At 25.8% G+C, this 27,779-nt stretch overlaps 2 protein-coding genes and 1 pseudogene across 5 annotated transcripts; all 3 read left to right on the forward strand.

Moving 5' to 3' along the window:
• The first annotated feature begins 1,464 nt into the window (after positions 1–1,464).
• LOC132919125 (gem-associated protein 5-like) lies at positions 1,465–6,333 on the forward strand (annotated as a pseudogene).
• Positions 6,334–8,296: 1,963 nt separating this feature from the next.
• On the forward strand, positions 8,297–13,963 carry LOC132922761 (tumor necrosis factor alpha-induced protein 8-like protein). 2 transcript variants are annotated; one of them, XM_060986450.1, is made up of 4 exons: positions 8,297–8,833; positions 11,051–11,122; positions 11,223–11,377; positions 12,947–13,963. In XM_060986450.1, the coding sequence occupies exons 3-4, from the start codon at positions 11,225–11,227 to the stop codon at positions 13,358–13,360; spliced, it is 567 nt and encodes a 188-aa protein (XP_060842433.1). In that variant the 5' UTR covers positions 8,297–8,833; positions 11,051–11,122; positions 11,223–11,224; the 3' UTR covers positions 13,361–13,963. The 2 variants fall into 2 exon arrangements, with proteins under 2 accessions (XP_060842433.1, XP_060842434.1); XM_060986451.1 differs by lacking the exon at positions 8,297–8,833 and adding an exon at positions 10,821–10,873.
• A 6,777-nt stretch (positions 13,964–20,740) lies between these two features.
• LOC132922411 (tRNA-uridine aminocarboxypropyltransferase 2-like) lies at positions 20,741–25,788 on the forward strand. 3 transcript variants are annotated; one of them, XM_060985914.1, is made up of 6 exons: positions 20,741–20,924; positions 21,070–21,200; positions 22,001–22,134; positions 22,331–22,467; positions 22,954–23,040; positions 23,144–23,284. In XM_060985914.1, exons 2-5 carry the CDS (start codon positions 21,103–21,105, stop codon positions 22,999–23,001), a joined length of 417 nt encoding a protein of 138 aa, XP_060841897.1. In that variant the 5' UTR covers positions 20,741–20,924; positions 21,070–21,102; the 3' UTR covers positions 23,002–23,040; positions 23,144–23,284. The 3 variants fall into 3 exon arrangements, with proteins under 3 accessions (XP_060841897.1, XP_060841896.1, XP_060841895.1); XM_060985913.1 differs by lacking the exon at positions 20,741–20,924 and having other exon boundaries at positions 20,985–21,200; XM_060985912.1 differs by lacking the exons at positions 20,741–20,924; positions 21,070–21,200; positions 22,001–22,134; positions 22,331–22,467 and adding exons at positions 23,514–23,699; positions 24,182–24,368; positions 25,264–25,788 and having other exon boundaries at positions 23,144–23,285.
• The last annotated feature ends 1,991 nt before the right edge of the window (positions 25,789–27,779 follow it).

Raw genomic sequence — 27,779 nt, forward strand, 5'->3', positions numbered from 1 at the left:
TTTTTTTAATAGTTTTTACCAGTGGCGAAGCTTAAGTTTTTAGTTGGGGAGACATTGAATAAAATGACACTAATACGCTTGGATTCCTCCCTTTTTATTTTACCTATTCGATAATACATTCTTTTCGTATGAATAATTAATAATTCGATCGTTCAAAATGACATAAATTAAATCATCTGCAGCTATGAGGACAAACTACAATATAAAAACAACAATATTAAGAAACACGTAGGTATACCTATCGGCTATCAGTAATAGCGATTTACAAGGGACGATGGCGATGTTGATAATTCAGGAAATCCAAATAGCGAGACGTGTCTCATACTCTCATAGCGAAGATAGTAAAACCCACTTACATTAAAATCCCCCCTGTACCTACCCGCGCGACCATAATTGGGTGACTGCGATGCAATGTCTCTTTGATAGTTTGATATAATATAATATTTGGAATGACCCGCACGGCCGTATCGCGCGCATCTAATCTATTTTAACAATAAATTCTTAAAGACTAAACTGCACAACGAAAAACCAATTTTAACAAATATTAAAATATATATAGTTTTTATAATATAAATGACGGTAAAATTTGTAAATATTTTATAAAACAAAATATTATTTGTCCTGTGTTCTAATTTCTTAGTGGGTAGACACTAGACGTTCTCTCATTGTCTCCTATGACGCTTCGCCATTGGTTTTTACTAATTGCTCTTAAATAAAGAGAGTTCTTTTCAATGCACCTACCTAGTTTTTTTTATTAATTTTTAGTTGTAAGCTAATTCCTTTAAAATCTAAAGAAAAATTTATAGTAATAGTATTGATTATGTATATAATAAAATTAAAATAATTATATAATAATAATATAAAATAATAATTATACAATAATATATATTTATATATTGTATAATATAATATAATTAATGGTAATAACTAATAATATTATAATGTAATAATAGAATTATTGAGCAATAATAATGGCCCTAACCCTCTAATAATTACTCTAGATCCGCGCCTGTTATGTCATGCACATTGCGCTCATCTATAATCATGACAAAAGATATTTTGTCATGTCTATAAAATCGTTTTAAGGCTTATTGCTTATTCATAGTTTTTTATTCAATCTGCGGGCTTGGTTTGGCTAAGGTTTGTAAAAAATTGTCTTGTTTATTTTCATATTTTTAAAACATGTTTAGGTTATATATATCCCCGATTGCCTATTTGCCTACAACATGACAAAACATCTAATGAACAATATTATTTTTAAGCAATAAGTTCACTAAAACCTAACCTAACCTGTTTTTAGGTATGTTTTAAATTATTAATTTGTGTACGAAGTATAAACTAATGAACAAATGGGTTGACTCAATTCTACCTCTTTTATGTTTTTATATTTAAATATTAAATATAATAAATGCATCTATACTTTAACAAAATTGTTTACATTGTCACTGTTGTTATTTTAGGATCATGAATACTTTTGAGATTACCCAGTCAATGAACTGGTACAAATCTAATGTCATGGCTATAGATGATACTGGAAATTTAATTGCATATGGTTCAAGATCTATTGTTGTATTAGTTAATGGTTTGGATGGTAATAGTGTCTATGATTTAAAATATAATCGTCGTAAACTTAATACACAAATGAATCGTAGCAATATTAGTGCAGTATCATTTTCTCCTAAAATAAATGTTTTTGAAAATGCTCATTATTTGGCTTGTATAGATGAAGTTAATATTTACATTTGGAAAGTAAAAAGCATGTTCTGCGAACTCAAACATTCATTTGGGGTAAGTTGTTTTCTTTAATTTACAATTTAATTAACTTGCTATAGTTTTATTTTAATGTAAATCGATATAGTTAAATTACTTTAAATTTAGACTGCAATAAAAAATATTTAGTTAAGTTTTGTTTTTTAGTTATAATGATTTTTACTCGGCTACAGAATTAGCACATTAAAAAAACTGTAATTTCATATATCTTCAATATCTTCTTATAACAATAGTAGTTTATTTTATTTTAACTTACAGTTACATTTTTCCTAATGCTTCAGTGAACAACATCCAAAATCGTTTGCTAGTTTCAGTAAAAAATGATTATATTTCAGTTTTGAAATTATGTCGTAGCTTACATAGAAGCACAAATATTGTCAAAAACATAAAAAAAAAAAAAAAACGTTTTCAAGTATATTTGTGATGGATATTCATTTGGATATACTTTGTTTATATATTATTTATAAAATAAAATTGTTTTACCATTTCTACATAGTATATAAGAAATTTTTCATATATTTAGTTCATTGTTTTTTTCTCTTTTAGAATAAAAAGAATAAGAACATAACTCTATTGGATGTTACATGGTTGTCTGGATGTTTAACAGTTGTAGCATTGTCGAATGCTGGAACTTTACACAAGTGGGATATTCAAGCATTAACAATGCGTAATTATATGTTAGATGTTAAAGCCACACCTTTAACATTAGCTGCTTGTCCTCATAAAAAGAATTTAATTGCTGTAGGATGTATAAATGGTCATCTATTTGTCTATGACTTAACTGGTATGAATATATGATAATAAATGATTCAAAAAGTGTTTAGAAATTTAAAGTTCATTTTTAGGTGATGGCCAATTATTACATAATATGCACTACCATAAACAAAATATAAATTCTTTGGCTTGGTGTCCAGTTCCTTTTAGTTCATTTAGTTCTGATCAATCAACTGAAACTTTATTACTAGCATCGATAGCCTATGATATAAGTGATTTATGTATAAGTCGTTTCGACATGTTTGATGAAACTACAGTGGCATTACCTATGGCTATGGGACCACTGAGAAAACCTCCTATCAAGTATATATACAATTGTATTGACTATTGATTATTAATCATAATTATACTGTGAATATTAATTCTTTTTTCAGAAATCAAAATAATTTAATTTGGAGTTGTGTTAAATGGATAAAACCAATAATTCTTATTGTTACATCTGGTTTTGGAAAAATTCTTCAAGTAGAACTTAAACCAGATATGATATCTGAGCCAATAGTAACTTTGATAAGTGATACCCATAGGGCTATAATTTTTTCTATAGCATGTCCTCGGTACATATAATATTAAAATATAAATTGTTTCATTTGTGTAATCAATGATATTTTTTGTAAATTAGGGAATTAGCTAAACCATATTTATGGACTATGGTCATTATGTAAAGGTGGAAAATTAATTCGAACTCGCTTACTTAATAATAGAGAAGAAACTCCTGAATCACCATTGGAAATACCAACACTTTCCGGTTGTGTTTATTGCTTTGCACTTTCCCCTGTTAATTCAACTGAGTAAGTATGCAAAAAACATGTTATTTATATTATTTTATAACATAATAAAATATATTTTGTATTTAAATTTCAATCAAAATAAGCTTTGCGTTCGGTCTTGGTGATTGAAAAATTTATTATTGGAATGTATCTAATAAACTCCAAATAGAGTTAATCGCATTGAATTATTCCAGTTATTCCATAGAACCAAAAGTGCTATCAGTAAGTTAAACAGATTAATACATAATACTTTAATATCATTTTATAATTTTGGTTTAGTTAGCATTTCATCTACAAGATGAAAGTTTGTTAGCATATGGTACAGGTGATGGACGTGTTGGGGTTTTCAATTTAACCAGAAAAACACAGAATGTTAATTTATTAAAAATTGTATTTGCTAATCCAATTGACCGATTATGTTGGGCACCATTTCCAAATACAAAGACAGTTAATGATGCACCACTTGCTCTATATGCAGTTGGTAATGGGCAAATTATAATTTATAATGACTTAAATCTTTGGAAAGGTAAATTGTATACATAAATATAACATTGTTAAAATTGTTTTAAAAATTTTAACTCTTTTTTGTTAAGAGAACGCTATATCCACAATGATTGTCTATATTTATAATTTAAAACTGCTCGTAATTTGATTTAAAATAAAAATATAAAAAGCCACATGGGGCCTATTTTTACCTTTAAATTTGTTGATGGATCAATTTATTTCAATGCTAAAAATAGAAGAGTAAAATGTATTATTTCAAACATAAAATTTGAGATTTTGCACTTTGCGCATTAGTAAAATAGATACAAAATATGTGGATATTATGATATATTCTGAAAGATGTATGATTAATTGTAGACACACAGCCTCCTTTTTAAGGGGATTAATATAGGCAATTATAAATGATAAATACTTTTAACTACTAATTAAAAATAATCTATGAGTGGTCTCATATCAGTACCTACCATTGTTTGTAGTTTTGTACTTCAAAATAATGAAGAAAAACATTTTTAATTGAAAATGAACCACTTAAGGTCGCAGACTACAGGCATAGCTATGGATTCAAATGCATACACAATACAAGGAAACAATTGTTTCTGTAAACTTTTTTTTTATTATTGTTTTAAAATTATTAATTTTATATTTTTAAGCATAAATAACTTTTAGATTCGTGGTAGTGATGTGTGTTACCTTTTAGGACAGTAAAATAACTTTTATTTTAAACTTTTCATGGTTTCTGGTAGACAATTTGATTTAGTTAGGGTTGTAAAAAAATAATAAATTTTTAGTACTTTTCAAAATAATCTGGAATAATATTTGGTATAACTCAAAAACGAATATCTATAGATACTTGATTAAATTTTCAAAATATTTTGACTTAGCTGTTTATAGCAATTTGAAACTTGAGCAAAAATAACAATAATCAGTGTTATGAATGTTTATGAACAATTAAAATTTATAATCATTTTTAACAAAAATGCATAAGCTTATATATTCAAAATCTCCTAATCCACCTCTAATTAGTACATCTAGCTGAGCTTACACGTGTTTTTTAAATCAAATTCACAAAATTCGTAGTTTTTAAACCAAAAGCCAAATTTAATATTTCAGAAAATCAATTTAATAGAGTGTACAATATTTTTAGTTTTATTTATTAATAAATGTATGTTCTTACTTTCCTAAACACCGTATACCTTATAGTAAATAGGGGGCGTGTATTTACCAAAATCGGTGACTATGCCATTTCAACTTTTAATACTGTTATATTATTTTTCACGACGCAAAATATAAGGCGAATAACACAATAATTCTCATCAAACTCGTGGTATATAATATTATTGAATTATGTATTATTTATTACCTATATAGTATAATAATAAATAATACAATCTATACAATTTTAATGATCTATTAAATTTGTTCGAGGTTTATTTTTTTTTCATTTTCTAAAATAATGCAAATAGCTTACAAAGGTACCTACTATAGGTAATGGCACAACGATTCCTAATTGGGAACAATTTTCATCATTATTTCGATTATTCTATCTATATATACATAAAACTTAACCACAGTTTTTAAATAGTTCAACTGGGAATTTTTCTATGTACAAGCTCCATGCTTTTATATTAGAGTTGACTTTAGAGCTGTGATGATTTGTAGTTTTTTCGTCCATTTGATTGAATTGTTTAATAAACTTCTGCTTAGTGTTCTTCAAGCACTTCGATAAAATTATAAATCGATGTCTGTGAAACTTGTAAGTTGTAGTGTAACGAGTATAATATCGTATCAGATAATACAATTTATTTTTACGCTTTTATGCCACTATTAAGGTACAAAAACGCAAAACGAATTTGCGCTTTTGTTCGATCAAAAAAAAAATAGACGATTTTCGGTTTCACCGAAATAGGGCTATGTACTCCCTAAAGAGGTTCTTTGTAATTGAATTTATTACAACTTACAAATAGGTACATATAGCCATAGGTACCTAGCTAGGTAGGTATAGTATAAATATATTAGGTAACTGTTATATGTAGTTTATAAGTTGGAGATAAAACAGTTTTAATTGAAATGAGTTTTGTATGGATTTCGAAGAAGGAAACAATTTTTAAATACAATATAATATACAGAATATAGATAGAACTACATGGCCACATCGGTCATCGATACCTTGGCCCATGGGTATAATGTGCGCAGTGAATTTTTTTTCAGAAAAAAGCTTCAAAATATGTAGGTAGTTATTATTTCATCATAAGTATAAGTAATAAGACAAAGTGCTAATTAACGAAATTTATGTTCTACAACCACGATGTAGAGAATATATCTACATAATGCAATATCTTCTCTACATCATGAGTATAACGTATAACTATTTACTATACCTTCAACGGCTTCAACCTTTAACGTACCTATACTCTATAACCTAATAATATATTATATCTACTATATAAGGTATACAAATATGTAGTTTAATAGTCTAAGACTATCATTGTTGTTACTTGTTAAGTTGAATCCATCATGACTGCTAATTTTAAAAAAATAGATGAAAGATTTGGGGTGCTTAACGCTTATTATATAGTTACCTAATAATGTTAAAACAATTGTCTTTTTCATTATTATTGACCAATTTTTTATAATTCGTCGTATAATTAGTACTTATATGTATATAATACGTTATTATTCTTATTTCTTATAGTTTAGATTTCTATTTTTTTAAACAAAATGTTTGTATGCACCAATTAATTCACCACTCAACTATAACCACCAATATTTCACCGCATTTACAATTCACCACGTGTATAACTAACCACGCGTACAACTCATCGTAATTGTTTCATTTTCATAGTCTCATAGAGTCATAGATAATGTTTTCACACAATATACTGATATCTTATAAAACTAATTTTTCAGTCGGTATCTATATATATTAAATTACGACACTGTATTTTTGATATGATGGGTAAAGTTGAACAGTATATTAGTATATAATAATTGAGCATGCCCTGGGCACAAACATAAAATACAAGGACTATGCTGAAAGCTTAAAAAATGTATGTTATGATGACTATATCAAAATAGGACAACAGAAAATTACTTAAGAAGAATAGTCCATAATTTTCAGTTAAATGTTTAATTATTTGTATACTACTTTATTGTAATATTATTAATTTTGGACAGTAGGTATGTAAATGTATACAAAAAACTAATTTATATTTTTTAATATAATGAATTCGCCACGATGAATAATTGTAAACGCGGTGATAATTTCCGCGATCCGTATTTATAATTTATTCAACATAACATATTATAAATTTATAACAATATTTAATACCCTGTAGACTCCCACACGAGAACTAAATTAAATTCAAGTTAGAGTTCCTAATGATAAGTTATATATAAAAATAAAAATAAATATAAATAGTAAACAAAATCTTTTAAACACAGCTTTAATCATCTATAAGTGTGTCAAATATTGTATCTGTAGATATGTACCTATGTGGCTATGTCCTATTGTACTAATTGTTAACAACATGTAATCGAATTAGAAATTCTGTGTTGTTAACAATTTAATATACTAGATATACCTATATTTGCTATATTATTATTCAGTTAGTTAAATAGTCCATCATGTATATATATATATGATGAATCGACGTGACTTTTTAAATAAAACGTGAATATATTTTGTATATTCCGTAATTTTTTTCTCGTTAAAAATAAGTTGTTATTGCATTCCTAGCCTAGTACCTACGTAGAAGCTAAAAACTAAAACTGGTGACTGAACATTTGGTTTATACCCAATGGTACTTTTTACAATTCTAAAAAAATTATCTACAAAATAATATGTATTGAATACTAATTTTTAAACGGAATTTACCTTTAAAAATTGTAAAATTCTATTAGCTTAAATATTATAATATTCGAGATTTTAGTGTTTTATAAATAATTAAATATGTAGTTTGTATACAAACGTATAATATTTTTACGAAATATATGTTTAATAGTTATATTAGGTATTGCAGATCCTTAAATACAATTTATAAGATGACAATTTTTATAATTTTAAGGTTATTCATACATAAATCATATATAGCAGGTTACAGGTGTATAATATTATTCGCGTTTTATAATCTTATATATATAAGTACTGTTTAATAAACTGTTTTTCTCGTGCGGTCTCTAGCGTATTATATTATATTTTATTACCAGCTAATAATTAGTATAATTAACAAGTAATAATTATTATTATAGTCACTGTCTTTACACATGTGGAATTTTATTTGTTTATCAGCTCTTATTAGCTAAGCAGAAGGAAAGAGTAATACGAACTGTAAGTTATAGTTTATTAAATAGACAGTAATTATTATTATAGACAATCATTTCAGCATAACAATTTTGCTACGAGCCATTTATTCTTGAATATTTTTTTCATGTTCATGTGTAGAATTCAAACTGATATAGGTTACCGGGCACCGGCTACCTATATGGGTAGTGTTACATGTATATTGTACATCATATCATTATATTATCGCCATCACACGCGTGCAAAGGCGTAAGCAGCTGCAATATGTTCGATTTTTTTCCCTATTATACACAGCACTCATTATTACAATAACCGTCGTCGTCATCGTCGTCCGCGTACGAATATCAAGGAGGCAGCTGCTGTTTCGTTTCCGTCTCTCGTCCACCAAACGGTTTTAGTCTAGTTCCTGTGTCGGTACCAAACCGTCAACCGCCACTATACGCGCGTGAACCATATACAGCGAATATCTGTATAGGCTATAGCCGTAATACATTTTTCTTAAAAATATTTTATCTATATAGATACTCAATTTGAAATATTTATTTTTATAATAATTTAGTAAAATTAAAGCGTTTTCATAGTATACCGCGTACAATGTGTATGTTGCTGTAGACGATATAATATTATAGCTGCAGTTATATATCACTGTTAACATCGAGTATTTTACTATGTTCATAAACTACAATAAAAGATTATTCAGGCACAAAAAAATGTATTGGTAAGTACAAATTTTATAAAAACATAATAAAAATGTACATAGATTATAGATTCATTGTATAATAAAAAAAAAAGATAAACTGTAAAATATTATAATTTAACATTTGTCATTTAATATTGGATCAATAATATCGTATTTTTTATGGTCGATTTGTTGAATACCAATTCTTAGCATTTTAAATAACGATATAAAATAAAAGTATTAAACAACTAATAACTATCATATGAAAAAAAACTTAAAATAATATTAGTACATAAATACTATTGTGATACCTATCTGCTATACACCAAAAAAGTACCTAGGTACCTTTAAAAAAATAATATAAACAAGAATCTTGTGAAAATATGTATTATAATAATTGAATATTCGACAAATAGATACGATGAAATACCTAGTATCATAGTAGTACTTACCGGTATTCTGCACGTTGATCAACAACATCACAATCACATTATAACCGAAATTCAAACTTGCATATTACAATAAAACACACGATTTACGTTCCCTAAACACCAATATATATTATATTTGGTATAGGTACCAATAATTATATTGTACTAGGTATCTGTTGCATATTAGTCATTATATAGTTGGGTATAACATGAATTATAGTATTATTTTTAAATAAATATAAATAACGGGAATGCCAAGTAATGATTACAATTTTATAAATCGAACTAGCTATACTTTATATTATATTATATTATGGGTATAGTAGGCGTGTACCTATATTATAAAAACGACATAATAAAAAAATACTAAATAGAAAACAATATATTGTGAGACACTAGGAGCCTTAGTGTCTAAGAATATAATGAGCCATCCATAGAAAGTTAAAGAAAAAAACTTGTAACTATTTTTAAAGTAGTTATATTATACACACACATATAATATATTACTAGACTATTATTATTTATTACTTATTGCTGTACAGTGGAACGCAAATGTTAACAAATAAAATATGCATCAATTGCGAAGCATTGACCTGATTCTCCTGATCATAAAAAGTATAAAATAACGATAATTATAATAAAACAGCAATAATTTACATCAAATAATTATAGGAGGCAAAAAACTGTAATTTAAAAACACGATTCTCATAATAATGCATATAGATTATTATAGCGGTAGATAGGTATGCATTTTTAAACAAATATTATTGACTACTTAATATTATATAAGTTATTTGAATATTATTAATTTCAATGACGCTAAATGAAGTAGACCTTGAAAGAATACCCGGTGATGTCAATTAAAAACAATATACAATTATGATACATGTATAATGTATATGTACATATTTTGAAAACATATTAATACTAACAATTAATGAATACCTAAAATAATATAGGAATTTAAGTAGTTTCCAACAAATTAATTTTATCTTGTGATTGTCTGAAATAAAAGAAGATTAGGTACTATAATTAGTATTAAAACGATTTTGTATTACATTTTACGCTTCTCTCAATAAATGGACAATATATAAAAATATTAACATTATTAATTATTACATATCAAGTTCAAATGAATTATGGCAGGTAATAGTCATTAGTTAATGTAGATGTAGGTATAAATGGTGTTCGACATTTTGATGTTAACCTCTATATAGGCTAAATAGCCATCGTCCTAGGTTGAGGTACTATATAAATTGTACCTACATACTAATATGGCATAACATTACTATCATACAAATTGTATTTATGCACATAAATCAGTAGGTACAATAATAAATAATATAATGTTATTTTATTTTTGTACATTGAGCTCAAACATAATAACTTGATACTTGATACTTTGATAGGTATCTTATCATATCAATGTTATTATTGAATATACTTATATACATATTGTATAATCCCCCTCCCAAATAGATTTATCTAAAATAACTAAAATTTTAAAAATATACATTGGTATAATATTCATTTTTGGTGTCAAAAATGGAAGGGATTATGTATAATTATTTTATGCAACTACCTTCGTGTTAGTCACAAATAGTTTGAAATGCCCAATAATATAATATGCGTCTAACATAATTACGTAGTACGTTTATGATATATATTAAAAAATATAGTATGACGTATAATACTACCTATATAATATAATATGTGACTTATGAGTTATGAGTAATATTATACGAAACAAACATTTTGAAGGAAATAATGTATTAATAAATAAACAAATCAATGCGTGTAATAAATATAATGTAATGATTTCCAGATTCTAAGTCATCGCCTCAAAAACGACATAACAAACATTTCATCGTTTTAACGTTTTTCTTGACATAAGTGGGTAAGTTCAAGGAATTTTATAATTTATATAATATATAATATAATTTTATAATATAGTTACTATTCTAAACTAATTTACTGATGATGTGCACTGAATTTAGGAATGACTACGGAGGGATTTAAATCGAAGGAAATTATTTTGCAAGCCCAAAAAAAGTTCTTGGGCAAAGTAACCAATAAAAATGTTATAAAATTATTTATCCATGAACGCAATGCTAATATTCTAGATAACTTATATCGACTTGCCAAAATTTACGTAAGTTTATAAATTTATTTAATATTTCTTAACACTAATATTGAAGTAATATAATATATTCATTGGAACGTTATATCCAAATATTTATTTTTACTCCAAACAGAAACTTACATGTAAAGTATACAATATAATAAATATGTACATAATGCAAAATATTGCTAATATTAATAAAACGGTGTAATTTAATTCGCAACCTATTTTTTTTTCAATATTATTATCATTATATCCGCAGTATATAGATTACACAACTTAACTATCTACTAATAGAATGCATTCAAGAAATCCGTTTATATATTACTTTATTTTTGCCCCAGAGTTGCTCATATTTCAATCTACATTCATGGTATTTTTCACCATTGCCAATTCTATTTTAAATTGTTTACTTTTAAGTACCATTATTATGAAAATAATAAATATACAAATTACAAAACCTATAAATAATATAATGTATATTTAAAATTTTTTTTTTATTCAATTATACCTGTTCATATATTATCATAATTTTCTTTTACAACGATACACTAGATTCTGTTTCTATTTTTTATAACATAACAATAAATTCACAATTCATTAGAATTTTGCACAATTTTCATGGTACAAACAGTTAATTTTATATATTTTTAATAAATAAAAAAAATTAGGCTAGAACATCCAAATTGAATGCACAATACTTAAAACTACCTTGGTTTACCTGTATGTTTCAGGAATATAAAATGGCCACATCGCTTAACTCGGTAAATTAATAAAAAAAGACACAAATTTAATTATATAACGACAAGGTATAAAAACTATAAAAATAAAACATAATAGTTTACTCCAATACATGAATATTTGATAAAATGTAAAATAGCTTTCAAATTTATCCGTCCCTAGAATAATTTAAAAGTATTGGCCACGTATATAGACGAGTGTTACACTTCGTATTAAATGAAATAAACAATAGTAGATTCATATGTTATTTCAATCAGTTGAACTAAAAACAGACCTTCGTGGCTTCATGTTTAATTTTAATTTAACTTGATCCTATTTCACTTTTCAAGTTTTATCATCAATATTTATTAGTAATTAGTATACCTACTATAATAATAACTTGTAAGTACTAGGTACAAATACAATTCTGAAATACTAAAAATGTTGAATGGTAAAATATGCTTTCATACCAATATCTGTATAGGTATTAGACAATATAAGGTACTATTTAATTGTAAATTGTAGGTTTTAATTATTATAAAATTTCTAAACTATATTAAATTATAGATATTTAATTTACAAGATAAGAATTTTTTAATTTTTAATTTCAATAATTGCCAAACTTTTTGACTTTTGTTTTCGTGTTTTATTTTTTGACTAAATAAATTATACAAATGCTGTTTATACATTTTATTTATTTTCCTTTATTTATACTATTAAAAACAATGCAATTAGTGATAATTGATGAGTGATTAAAAAAAATAATGTAATAAATAATCGCAATAATCGCACATGATGATCCTTAAGTCTACCAATCCGACGTGTTGAACATTTTTGATATTAACTATAATTTTACTTTTTGTTGTTACTATTTTTCAGACGGGAAATAAGAAAGAATCCGAAAAATTGACGAAAAATATAATCAAAATAATCGTAAAATTAAGTATTTTATACAGAAATGATCAATTTGACAGTAATGAATTAGAATTAGCAAATAATTTTAAAGATAAATTTAGAGAATTAACTATGATTGCTGTAAGTTTTTATGAAATAGAATTTAGTTATGACAAAAATTATATTACTAATTATTTATTTAAATGTAGAGAAATATTAAAAGAATTAATTAAAAGACATCTCACGGATAAAACACTGTTACGGGTAGACAAAATTTTTGATTTTTTTTCAAATCCTGTATTTTTAGATTCAGTTTTTATTAAACCAAATTCTGAATTAACTGAAACCGTGCACGTTATAATTAACGACTTGAAAGAATTATTAGATAAAGACTTATAGTATAACATAATATATTATCCTACTAGACACTTCATACTACATGCTTGTATAGCATTTTCACTATGTCTACAACTATCCAAATTTATTTATCTAATATTTAAAATATCAATTTATTATTAATATTTTTTCATATATAAATAATTAGAAAATAAATTTCAATATTTTTTAAAACTAAACATAATAATAATAATTATAATATACTCTATAATATCGTATATTGATTTAAGCTAGACGCCCCAACGAAATTGTTTAAAAAAAATTGTATAACTATTTTTGCTATCAACCACAGTTATTTGTAAGTAACTAAAAAAATATTCTTATTAGCAAAATATTTTTAAAATACACGAAATATTATCTGTTAGTACATGAATTAAACTTATACTCTAAGTTACCCAACCAATTAAATTATTCTCATTTTTTTTTTTTATTTTAAATTTCTCAAATAGTTCCTACTTACGAGAAATATAATACCTAATATTATTGTAATATTATCATTACTATTGTATACCTACTTGTGAATTGAGTACTTGTATTATATATTTATATGTATATAAACCTATTACATTGTTATAATAAACATATATAGCAGTGTTTTCTCACAAATATTGTATTTATTTTTATTAACAATTATTTATTGAATTTGAATAAAAATCACAAATAAGTAATTAGAATATTTTTTATTCGAATACATTTATTAAATTGTATACATTTTTTAATGTCTTCTATACAATAGAAAAACCTTGAATAAAATTTTAGTAGTAATTCGTGTTAGTTGAACCACAATACACAGTTTACTTAACATGATTATTGATTATGTTATATAAGAACACTATAATGATGAGTATAATGTATTGTTCTTTCATACACAGATTATTACAATATAAAAATATCAAAGTTTTATATAGTTAAATCTATAAATCCATAAAAAAAATAGTTTGTTACTAAATTGTGTTTACAGTTTTTCAATGAGCACCCACTACTTTAGATGCTTCAACGATTAGATAAGACATGCTGGTTACCGAGTGGTTGGAGTTTTCAGAGGTGTACATCATATATATGTATAGCATTCTCGAAACTTAAAGAATAATGAAAATTACGAAATACAATATTACGTGAGCGAAAAAATATTATAACCCAGCTAGGTAGGTACACCAATTAATTTCAAACTGTTTATTCCGATATATTTGTGATGAGCAGTGTTTGAAATTAACTGGAATATCTGTTGGATATTGTAATTCGTGAATGTTTTTCGTTGGTGCCATTTTTAACAACTTTAAACAAGCGCAATTAATAAAAAAATGTTTTGAAACTTATGTTTATTTTGTTACATCCTGTAGACATGTGTGTATATGTGTGTAAAAAAATTATTCGTGTTTAAAAATAAAGTTAAATTAAAATATTTAGTTTTTTTTAATTTTCGACATAAAATATTAAAAACAAAACTTCAAATGATGTATTTGAGTTACACACAATCTCTCCCATAACTAATAATAATTATAATATTCATGCTCAGATATAAACCGTATTTTTCGCATGAATAAAAAATACAAAATACCTATGTATTTACCTTTATTACGTAGGTACCTGTAATTTAAATAGTTAAATATTACTTTCTTAGTTTATCTCAAAAATATTAAAAATTCTTTCAAATATATAAAAGTATTAAAATACTTATATTGATATATCCTTAATTAGATACTTTATATAAGCCTGCGAGGTTATGGTAAATACCTACATACCTACTCGTATTAGTCGTATTATACATTTATATACAACATAATAATATCATAAATAATTTACCTATTACTTATTAATTATTATACACAACACTCGTATAGGTGTACTACATCTGTCTAGATAGTTAGCCATCATATATATTATATATATATATATATATACTATTAACATAATATACGATGTTACCTATAGGTTATTACTTATTAATAATAATAAAAAAAAAAATGTTTATTTATTATTTTCCAATTTCGACTATCATCGGTCACAGATCTTTATTTTACTGCGCAGACAGGTATATCAAATTCGTATAAGTCAATACCACATTACCACGGTTATCTACTCCTATATATAACCGTGGTCAATACGAACAAAAACGGGAAAACACTCGTTAGCTGCTGCGTGTCACACAGACTTTATTGAAGCACGAGTATTCGATGTGAATGATGTGATTCTTTTAACAGTAAACACTTGTATTCCAGCGAAAAGTATTAACTTTTTTAAATGTCGTCTCAATGGGAGCGCACTGCGCCGCTTATCGAAACATTCGAAACTATATACCAAATGTATTACTTATGAAGTTACAACAAACTGTATTATCGATAACTAAACTGGTTTGACATTAATTATTTTTGTATTGTACGCCGAAATCCGTGGAAAAACGTTAATCGATAAAATGTTAACGCTAAATAATGACTATTATAATAGAAGAATTCAAAAACATATAATTTCATTTTTTTCTCGTTCTGTAGAATATTTTTTACAAAAAAAATTAAATACTTTTCCAGAAGATGAGTATTATAACTGTTCAAATAAGAAATAATCACCAATTACCCGGTATTGTATAAATTATTATTTAACGCTCGTGGTTGCGAATAGCGTGTTGTTCACACTGCAATCGCATTCGTAAGTCATAGAACGTAGTATACATAAATATATATATATATATAATATACGAGTCACGCTACTGATTTAATATTATACGTATACATAAAATATCATAGAATACTTATTTATGACTAGCGCACGTAATTATCGGTAATTGTTGTTATACATTCAAATGATGTATGATGGTTACTACCAGGAAAATTATAATATGACAATTTTTAGATTTGAATGCAATTGAATTTTATAATAATATATTATTTTGATCGTTTTGATTATGTAACGGGACCATCGACCGAGCAAATAATATTAAATTATGTATATACATGTATTATTATTTATTATTAACTAAAAGTATGCGAATTCCCATGAATCATAACTATATGTCTATATCGTGTACTACCATATATTTTTTTGTAGTCATGCATCTTAATAATTGTATATCTGTAAAGTACTTATATAATTGTCTTATTCTGTATTTGTATTACTTGTATTGAGATCATTTCTCACATCTCACTATGCACAGAATCTATAATCTATAATTTCGGAAATGATAAATCAAAATCATATATTTGATAACATTCATAACTTATATAATTAGGTAGGTACTTATCTGGAGCCCTGGAGGATAAGCGAACGCATAATTATAATTTTTCTTACAAATTTGTATTTTGAGAAACACGCTATTGTTCGATATCGTTCGTGGAAACTTTAAAAATCAAAATAATGTGTTTATGTGAAATTTTATAATTTTTTTCTTTAGAAATGTTGTAACATTATAATTTATAATATATTGTTTATTACACGTAGTGTACCTACTGTGTAGGCACTACGCAATATAGGTAAACCATAAAACATAGGTCATAAGTATGTACAGCTATACTATACTATAATGTTGTGTACTTGTATTACCCGTCATTTATGTATCACCATTGAGTATAGAATAGTCTATTTTATAATCAATGATATCACTCTAAGTAACTGAGTACGGTGGCCTTAAATTTAAATATTCCAAACACGGTATTCTGTGATAAGAGGCACCGAGGTAGGTACAATCATTTTGGAAAAATTTTACATTTATAACTGTTTTAGTACGCGTTATTCATATATTTTTTTTAAACAGCAACTATGCAACCATTATTCTTGTCAACAAACATGGAAATAGGTTAATTTTTTTAAGTAATTTTAATCTTTGAACAGTCCTATATTTAAAACGATTATGATTTATAATTAAAACAACAATTATATATATAGACGTACAGAAATCCGTTTAAATTATATATCTACTGTGTCAGTATCGTACAAATAGTTAGAGGACAACGAAGAATAAAACATTGTTGGTCAGTTAAGCTCCTTTTGTATAACTAATTTATAAATAGATTTAAGATTACCTACTTTTAATTATATTTAAATAATTGAATATTGAAAAAATGATATTATAAAATAATTTATAGTTAGTATTATCCTTGGTAACCAACTCTGACACACCAGTACACCACTACCACTCATTATCGTTCTTCGAATATCTAGGTACATTGATTTATTACATTTAACTACTCAATGACGATTTTCATTCATAATCAACTATATGGAGTGACCTCCGAAATTTTATTTTAAGCTTTTAATTCGATTAATCGAATTATATAATATTTAGTGTAAATAATAAGCAGGCCTGGACTTTTGTTCGAATAATAAAAAATTACTTTATATATATGTATATATATACACATGGACAATAAAGTTACTCTATTCTATTAAAGATGTTAGTATAATTCTGTCAGCTGAACTTATATTTACTGAATCTATATCTATTCAAAAGCTTAATGCGGATATCTATTATGGATTTTTTTAGACGGTAGTTTTGGGACTTTAATAATATTATTTTCTTGAAAATCCTGACCTTATGTACGTCCGGACATAAATTCAATAAAGTACATTTTATTCGTAAACTATTAAAAAGTAAAAAAAGTTGTCTTGAAATACTTAAAAAACTGGCATGTTCCTGTTTTTTAAATTTGTTCTACGACTACTTTTTATGTATCTTTCCGTTCGTATATTTAGGGGAATGCAACCGCTTTGCTTTTAACTTTTATTTTGATAACAAATTTAAACTTCAATGTAAAATTTAATTTTAATGTTCTATTCTGTTGTCAATTTTGTATTTTTTTTATGAACTCTCTTTGCTCAAATGTGAAATGGGTGATAGTTAATCAAATAATTATAAATCTATTTTTATCTCAACCATATAGTGTAGACATATAAAATATTCGTATAATATCTGTCTAATTTTTTTATTCAGTATTGTTTCAAAAAGCAGATCGAATAATCTACTCACATCGTTTGTAAATAATTCGATATAAATTATGGAAAATATGACTACTGATTTAAAAACCACTGTATTGTGGATGAGAAAACCCGGAAAACGTTCAATCGACAAAAATGAAAGAAAGTTCGGAATTTAAAGGTCTTTTGTAAATATAGAATAGGAACGCGAATTACGGCTGATTATTCAAAAGACGTGCCCATATCAACACCGGCCGATAAATATTAAACGTGCTTCATTTTGGAAGCGAACAAAAATTTTTTTTTTAGGCGAATTATTTGTTGTTCTTGATAAAATATATTTATATGAATATACTAACTACTAAAAACTATATAATATGTTTGACGTGAATAAACATTTTTTTGTTATATTATTTAATTAGTTATTATTTTATGCATTATAATTATTATTAAAATTAAATTGTAACATTAATTTATACGGATTGAGAAAATTGTGAGTATATGTATATCGTATAGGTACTTTTGGTTATTTTGTAACTGGTGTAAAATTAGGTTTTATTTTTATATAATTCGTGCTTCATAAGAGCGTTACGTTATAGTGCTAATATAATAAATTGATAATATTTATTTCATCAAATAATAATTAACAATATAAAAGCATAAAATAAGTGTACATTTTTACATTTTTATTTTTGTGGGTTCATAATAATATTTTAATACACATCATCATAAACCTATACATGAGCTCATAATGTCATGGACCATGGTAATGCTCTCCAGCGTGCAGTGGCGGATCCAGGATTTAATTTTGAGGGGGGCCATAGTCCAAAACGCAAATCTTAAATTTTTTCAGTAATTAACAAATACATACAAATAGTCAATAATTTTAAATGTGTACTTAACTTATGCCAATGGGGGGGGGGGGCGAGGCCCTTCGGCTCCCTTAAATCCGCCACTGCCAGCGTGTCACACAAATTTATAGAATGACCCCTCAGCCATATGACATTTTACGTATAAATTGAAATAAATAAAAATTATACGGGAGGTAAAAAAAGTTCAGTTAACCACACCCATTCATCCTTAAACACGCGCTTTGGGGGGATTGATCGTCTCTCAGGATCAGTATTTATAACTGTTTACGCCGTTAACGGTTTTAAAAGGACTTCATTAGTAGGTACCCGCATGTGTTGTCTCCGTCTTACTAATGCACATCATAGCAAACTTGCGTTCATTAGAACACATTTTTACATTTTATGTTATTAGCTTTTAATAGGTACCTAATTATTAATTAATATTGAAATAAATTTACCTATTATCAATCTTGAAGGTAAAAATTTTATCTAGGTCATCACGTAGGGCCTACGTCGTAGGCCATAGGCATAACTAGGGAGGGGGCTTGGGTGGGCTTCAGCCCCCCCCCAGAATTTTTGGGTAAATGTATGTGCTTATAAATTAGTATTAACTTTATTTTTTTCTACAATATAAAAAAATATATTGTTTCATATAGGCAAATAATCATTCAAATCAGTTGTAAACACCAATAGAAACAATAAATAATAATCAAATTAAAAAAAAATTGCTATAAAACATTTTTAGGAATCTAGTCCTCCCTAACTTAAAGAACTAGTTACGCCTGTGACGTAGGCTTTAATTAATATTTTTATTTTAAAATGAGTTATGAGCATTGTATTATATTATATTAATATAGCTTTAAAACTTTAAAATTAAAACTTCGATAAAAGCCTAAGTGATGCCCTAGATAATAATTTTACCATCAAGTTTGATAATAGGTAAATTGACTCCAAAATTCAAGCTAACCACGTAAAATGGGAGGTGTTTTAGTAAGACGGAGACAACATATGCGAGCATGACGTCCTCGTCCTAATCATTTTATTAATCGTCATCATCATCAGACGTCGTCGTTAAAATCTATATCATTATAAAACCAATGAACGGGCGAATTACAAGTAATATATTTTTGTTTTACCTTGTATTTACTATTATTAAATAGAAAATTATAAGTCCATGCTTACATCATCCAACATAAACCAAATTAAATTAACTAATCATTATTATTTATTACATACGTGACTACGTCCAGCATTAATACAATTGGAAGTATTTGGAACATTTGGAACCGAATAAAACTGATGAATTGTATACCAACAAATATTGGTATCGGTGGATAGCCGAATAGGGTCAATATTTTCAAAAGGTTACGACTTATGACTGTTACGAGTAGAAAGATATAAAGTCCTGCACTCCTGCGCCACTTTCCCCTTAAATTTTACATGAAGAATTATGGGAATGAATTATAGGCAACATGTAATACGCCAATATTTGCGCCTCCCAAAACATTTCTTAAACTAGTTAAACTTATATGTATAGTTATATATATCCTTTAAAAAACGAACAATATAGTCATATAGGCAACTTGCACTACAGAAATGAAACATTATCAATTATCATTTAGATATCACTATTCACTTTGAATTCTAGGCCGAGTGATGAATGTATTGATTTTACAATAATTTTTTTATATATATGACAAAAATCAATAACAAATTTACGTTCGGGTAAAAATGCTTGAAAATAAGACATCTTAATCTTAAGGTCTACGAATGAAAATGATGAAATAAACTTGTATCGTATTTTGTGACTGGTAAGTTATTTTGTGTAGGTAATATATTAATATGCTATTTATTGATAAGAAGATAAGAACTACAATATGTATCTGATTATCTGAATGACATAACGATATTTTGAATTTCATATTTTCATATCTAAAATTCAATGATACATTTTAGTGTCAGACAAAATATTTTACACGTTTAAAAATTATGTCAACGAAACTTGAAGTAGAAAACGAAGTAGCTGTCAACGATAATAACAAATCACATGTTCATAATTTTCAAATTAGACCTACCCACAATCAAAAGTAAGTCATATAATGAATTATGATACTAAAAAATAAAGTGTATTAAATTATAAATGTATGCTATTCTATACAATTTAAATATACCAATAATTTATTTAAAAAAAATAAAAATACATTCATTGCTTGTTATTTTCAATACATTTTTAAAACTCATGATAATGCATATTACTATTAAACACTAAGCATATTATGTATACATTATACACTCACAAATAGTTTTAATTTATTTAAAATTTTCAATAAAACGATCACAATATTATATTAAAATGTGTAAATAGACAAATTCCAAAACAATTATATAACATTATTATTTTTATTTGGTAATTTTACATTATATATAGCATTGATAATTAATTTTATATTACTCATAACTTTATTTTAAATGTAAAGGCTCATACAATATTGAGAATGTTTATGAAAATGGATCAGTCTTTAAAATAATTTAATTCCGCAATAAGATTGTAGTGCATTATAAAAACGCTTCTCCAAATTTGAATTTAATGTTCTTACAATAAAAAACATTGTTTTATTATTCTTAAAATGTTATTTTTATCTCAAGTCCATTACATTGATACCTAGATTACCTAATACTTTTTAATTATATAGTATGATTATGCAATTTAAGCCTTGGTTTTCTCAAACTCTTAATAGTATTACAAGTACATATGGTAAAGGGTAATATATACAAGACTTAGTAGTTGGTAATAGTAATACTGAAAATACCTTGTTTAGATAATATTATACTGTATATAATTATATTCATAAATGTAAAATTTTTAATTTGCTTTTGATTTTTTTAGATTCAAAACACATTTGGCAAAAGAAGCTATTCAAGAAACTCTTTTGAAACATCTAAAAGATAAAGAGTATAGTCAAATTCAAGCTGAAGTACTTAGCAAAACTATTGCAAGTGAAATCAAGGATAGACTTAAAGGTTTTGTTTATTTTCATTGACAAATTAATAAATTTAATATTATGTTCAGTAGTAATTTTAAAATACATTTTGAATATTATTATAATATATATTATACTATTTTCAACAGTAAAATTATATATACATTATTTTAGTAGATAAAATAAATTAATAAATTATTATTTGTTGTTGTGTGATGAACTATTTTAATTTATAGATCAGTGTTTGGATACCCGTTACAAGTTAATGGTACAAGTTGTTTTGGGTGAACGACACGGTGCTGGTACAAAAGTTGGTGCTCGTTGTATTTGGGATGCTGATACTGACACACAAGCTTCTGATCAATTTTTGAATGTAAACTCATTAAATATTTTTATTCTATATTAAAAAATATTGAAGTATACATTTTCTCAACAACGTTATTATTCTTAATAGAATATATATAAGTATTAATGAAGCCTTGAAGGTTTCAGTAATTTTAAATTAAATAACATTTTATGAATCAAAAAATACATAACAATTTTTTTTTAATTGATCCACTAGGATACAGTCATATATATTTTAATTCATGAAATAATATAATCTTAACAGTTATTATTAATAATTTCATTCATGAACAAAATATAAATAGTTCTTCCTATTTAGTAGTTAACTGTATAAATAATTTAGTATTATTGTTTAAGATTGGTAATTAATAATTTGAATAAATGTTTATATTATTAAATTTTTATCGATAATAGATATTAAATATAGATATAATATATATAAATATATATATTAGATATTAATATCAGTCATATCATCAGACTTTCTGTAAATAGAATATATTTTTTGTTTCAGGAAACTATATTTTGTATGGCAGCTGTGTTTGCTGTGTATTTTTATTGATAAATCAAATGCATAGTTTATTTTAATTTAGTAATCTTGGTAAGTTACTACTATATCATTTATTATTTTTTTTTTTTTTTTTTTTTGGTTTAAATGGTTTTTATTAATGATATTACAATGAACCAATGTTATTTAAATATAGGAAATATAATAACAAGCATTAAATTAAACAAATTTAATATTTTGATCATCATGTCTAACGAAGAGGTTGATAATGTTTGGGATGATTTTATAAATTTACCTGCAGATCCTCCTGAAATGCGCCAAATATGTTTATCATGCGAGTAAGTTAAATACAAAATACCAAGTATAAGAATGCTGTGTCCAAATGCTATTTGTTTACTTTGAAATCATGTTACTTTATTATTTCATTAAATATTTATATATATATATATGTTTATTTTAAACATAATCTTTTATAATTTACCTATTTAATTTATAAAGTATAGTATAAACATTAAACAGTATATCTATTATATACCTATTACATACATTCATTTTTGCATTTTCAGGCGACCTCAAAATGTATGTTGGTGTAATTATTTGCCTGAAACAAGGCTAAAGCCAAAATGTAAAATCATTCTACTGCAACACCCAGCAGAAGAAAAAAGAAGTCTTCGTACAGCTCCTATGTTGACATTGGGATTGGCGGAAGACAGTTGTGTTGTTTATAAAGGAAAAAAGTTTCCTACAAAAAAGTAAATATTTCTTCTTATTATTATTATTTATGTTAATAGTTAACTTTAATGGTTAGTTTTATATAAACATAAGTTTTAAATTAGTTATTTTTTTAAAGTATATGAATTACAAAAAATGTAATGATATAACTTGATATGTCTATATTTGAATTACTTAAAGACTTAATTAAAATTGCTGTTTAGATGGTATGTGCGTAAGAATATGACGTTTTATGTGTTAAATTTATATTATTTGATTCTAACCATCATATTATAATATTTTTTAATACCTAAACATCCTAAACTAGTAATTATTATATTAATTATATTTTTATAAATATTATTTTAATAAAATCTTTTCCCTAATTGCCTTTAGAAATTATTAATTATTATATTTATTTATTTGTATTGACTTTTTTAAATTCTTGAGTAATGACTGGTTATGGGTACTGTAAATATTTTATTAAGAAAAATAACATCTGCTACATTACGTTTTTTTTCAGACATGTTGGCCTATGGGATATATTATCGTCCAAACATTCTGTTTTATTGTATCCTTCTAAGAAAGCAATAGATATAGTCGACCTACCAAAAGACACAGAACTCCATAATTTGGTTATACTTGATGGCACTTGGCCACAAGCAAAAGCAATATATAACAATACACAGCTGCTTCAATCTATGATACATGTTAGTATTTAAGCAATTTAATTTATTTATATATAAATCACCAAAATCAATTTAGATTATAGAGTAATATAGAGTTATTATAATCAGATATCTTTATCTTGCATCAACACTTTAGTGAAGATAAATTATGATTGTGTATCATACAATTATAAATTATACATGTTATGGACCTTTGTCAATTTTACGTTCTACCTACTCAAACCTAGTGCAATGTTGCCATTGTTCATAATCATGATAATTTGTGAAATAGCTTATTTTAGGAAATTTTTGTTTATATTTGCTTAAATATTAAAGTAAATCTACCTATTATCAAACATAAAGGTAAGATCTATACTCTGGCTGAAATAACAAGATGACATTATTTTGTAAGTTTTCGTGCAGCAGGTTTTATATTGGCATATTCTGTATTCCTACTTTTAATGCCATTTGGGCATGCTTGAAAAAATTTGTTTTGACCACGTCCACTGTACACAACTGGTCATATTATTCCTGTTCAGCCGGTTCAGGTATAGGGTATCTCATAAGTTTTTATTAATATTTTAATTTTAAAGTAAGATATGAGAATGTTAAAGTTGTAATATTTTATATAGCTATAATTCACTTTAAAATGATAATATTAACAATAGCCTTTAAATGGCCTAAATAATATTCTTACCTCTAAGTTTGATAATAGGTAAATTAACTGAAATATCAAACTATCAAAGCTAACAACATAAAATGGATTCTACTGAACTAACTCAAATTTGCTATGTTGTATATGTATGTTAGACTGAGATAGAATTAATCTTAAGAAGGATGTGTAGATATGTTATCTCAGTCTAACATACATACATAGTAAAATTTTATTTAAGATTTAAATAAGTTTTATAATCACATGTTTTATTCAATAATATAGGTCAAATTAATGCACAAATATGAAAGTCATTATATTATCAGGACCCAACCTACAGATGGATGTCTTTCTACATTAGAAACTGCAATTGAAGCATTAACAGTATTAGAAAACGACGAATCATACAAAAATATATTGCTGAAGCCCTTAAATGCTCTATGTAATTTTCAACTTCAGCATGGTGCTGTAACACATCAAAGCAAAGAATTTAAAAAACGAAATCGAACTTATCCAAAATTAATAGGAAGACGACTTCGGCAATATCTAGATGACGGTGATGACTGTTAATGTAATTACTTTTAGATAAATAATAATTATTATTGTTATTTTGGTGATGTCCCAATTAATTGTCATTAATTATTATTTATTATTTATACAATGAAAACAATTGTTAACAGACATTTTATTAAAATTATATATTTTTTGTAAATTTTCTATCTAAATATATTGTACAATTAAATAATTTATATTTCTATCATGCACAAAAAAAAAAGTATATATCTGCAAATAAACTTTTCGTTTATTGTATATTAATTGTATCTTTTTAATTTTAACTCATAGATCATATTATTCATTAAACATTAATAATGACCAGAGTATACTTTATGGAAGCACATTTTATTAGGTAAAATGATGTTTGTTGATAATATATCGTGTAGGTACGTTTTATTTTCAATTTTATTATTTTACCTATAGTTAAACAAGGCATCTGTGGCAGCTGTCCTATGGTCTATATGTTACAATACTGAAGAAAATTTCAGTAACACATACAATTTTTCAGGAGAATGATGGTGGTTGGATATCTGGTATTTAATAATGATTACTATTCATTAACACATGATAGAATAACATGAGTTTATTTAAAAAGGTAGACAAGTGGCCAGTGGGTATCACTCTGTTCACTGTTGTACTTTGTAGTTTGTACAGTAGATGTCAAGAAATCACTGTGAATTGTGATGAATGTTTTAAGTTTGAATTCAAATAATTCAATCATTGAATATAATATAAACATATAGATAGTATTATCATAGTTGGATGGCAACTTGCGGATCGTGGGCCACATGTAGATCTCCGAGATCTCGTCATCGTCATATACGGTTCGCCTCTTTATAAAATCAAAATTTTCTTATTATTATGATTATGAATTTTAATTTTTTATAGGTTTACATTTATAAAAATAATTAAATTGTATAAAATGTAGACATTTTGGCTCATGCCGCTCATGGTATTTTATTTATCAATGTGGCCTCAGCCCGTGAACTTATTTATGTTGGCCACCCCGATAAGTATTATATATTTTGTATCATTATTAATGATTCATTATAATATAAGTTTTTTATTTAAAACAAAAATAAAATGTTTCCTGGAAAGTCAGTAATTTTTTATAACTGTTTGAAGTTAAATTTTTACGACATTGGATATGCACGCGTATAATAATTATTTATTCTCAAACGGTTTTTTAACGAAATTTAAAAAATGTACGTAAGTTTCTTATTCTATAAACGACAACAATAACATATTGGTCGCTAGATCAAAATTCTTGAAAATGTTGTACAAGATCCCACATAAGTTGTTCAAATATTATAGTAGGTAGGTATATAATTGTTTAAAAAATACATAAGTATAGGCAGGCCGTATTAACCTAGGTGCAAAAGGAACATTTGCTCCAAGTGAAAAAATTTTGAAGAGCGGCAAAACATTTAAACTATACCTATCTGAAAAATAAAATGTTACATTACTTTTTATAAATAATTTTTTTGTTTTATGCCTGAAAAATGTATATAAATTTTTTTTTTTTTTTTTTTTATTGAACAAAAAGAAACATCGGCTACAAAGATATTAGTTATAGTAGTACATTATTTTTTTTTTTTTTAATTTTTAATATTTTACATTTTGTATAAAAATTCTTAAATTAGGTTGTACAGTTTGGTTTCCTTTAAGAAGTTGACTATGTTAATATTTGATTGGAGGTCTGGTTGTAGAGCTTCACTAAGTTGATATGGAATGGAGTGTTTGGATCTTGAGTCTGCGTACTTGGAACAATCAATGATTATATGTTTGACAGTGAACTCCACTCCGCATGTTTTGCAAATGGGAGGGTCTTTTCTAGCCATAAAGATAAGGTAGTTATGTGTTGCGAAGGTATGCCCAATTCGAAGACGATTTATTAATATTAATAAATATTAATATATAAAATTAAGTTTTACCCGTGTGTACGAATGTGCGATAACAATATAAAACGGCCGAAGTTCAATACACACAACACACCAACACCGCAACCTACCATATAATAATATTATATAATATATAATAAGATAGTATTCTATACTCTGTAATCCACATCTATAAGATAAGAAAAAATTGTTATTTGTGTGACAAGTTTTCATTTGTATTAACGTATATATTGCATATTTCCGAAACGAATAGTTTTAAATTAACCAAATTCAATATTTTTCCACCATTACTCAATTTTTTTTCGCGTACCCCTTGAAATCATCGCGAGTACCCCTAGGGGTACG

This window comes from Rhopalosiphum padi, chromosome 2 (assembly GCF_020882245.1).
Source record: "Rhopalosiphum padi isolate XX-2018 chromosome 2, ASM2088224v1, whole genome shotgun sequence".
Lineage (NCBI taxonomy): Eukaryota > Metazoa > Arthropoda > Insecta > Hemiptera > Aphididae > Rhopalosiphum > Rhopalosiphum padi.

Excerpts from the sequence above, each read along its gene's own strand:
- LOC132922761 (XM_060986450.1), top strand. The coding sequence starts at position 11,225 with ATGACTACGGAGGGATTTAAATCGAAGGAAATTATTTTGCAAGCCCAA. Across the intron at positions 11,378-12,946 it reads ATCGACTTGCCAAAATTTAC|ACGGGAAATAAGAAAGAATC; the intron begins GTAAGTTTATAA and ends ACTATTTTTCAG.
- LOC132922411 (XM_060985912.1), top strand. The coding sequence starts at position 23,194 with ATGTCTAACGAAGAGGTTGATAATGTTTGGGATGATTTTATAAATTTA. Across the intron at positions 23,286-23,513 it reads CAAATATGTTTATCATGCGA|GCGACCTCAAAATGTATGTT; the intron begins GTAAGTTAAATA and ends TTGCATTTTCAG. Across the intron at positions 23,700-24,181 it reads AAAAAGTTTCCTACAAAAAA|ACATGTTGGCCTATGGGATA; the intron begins GTAAATATTTCT and ends GTTTTTTTTCAG.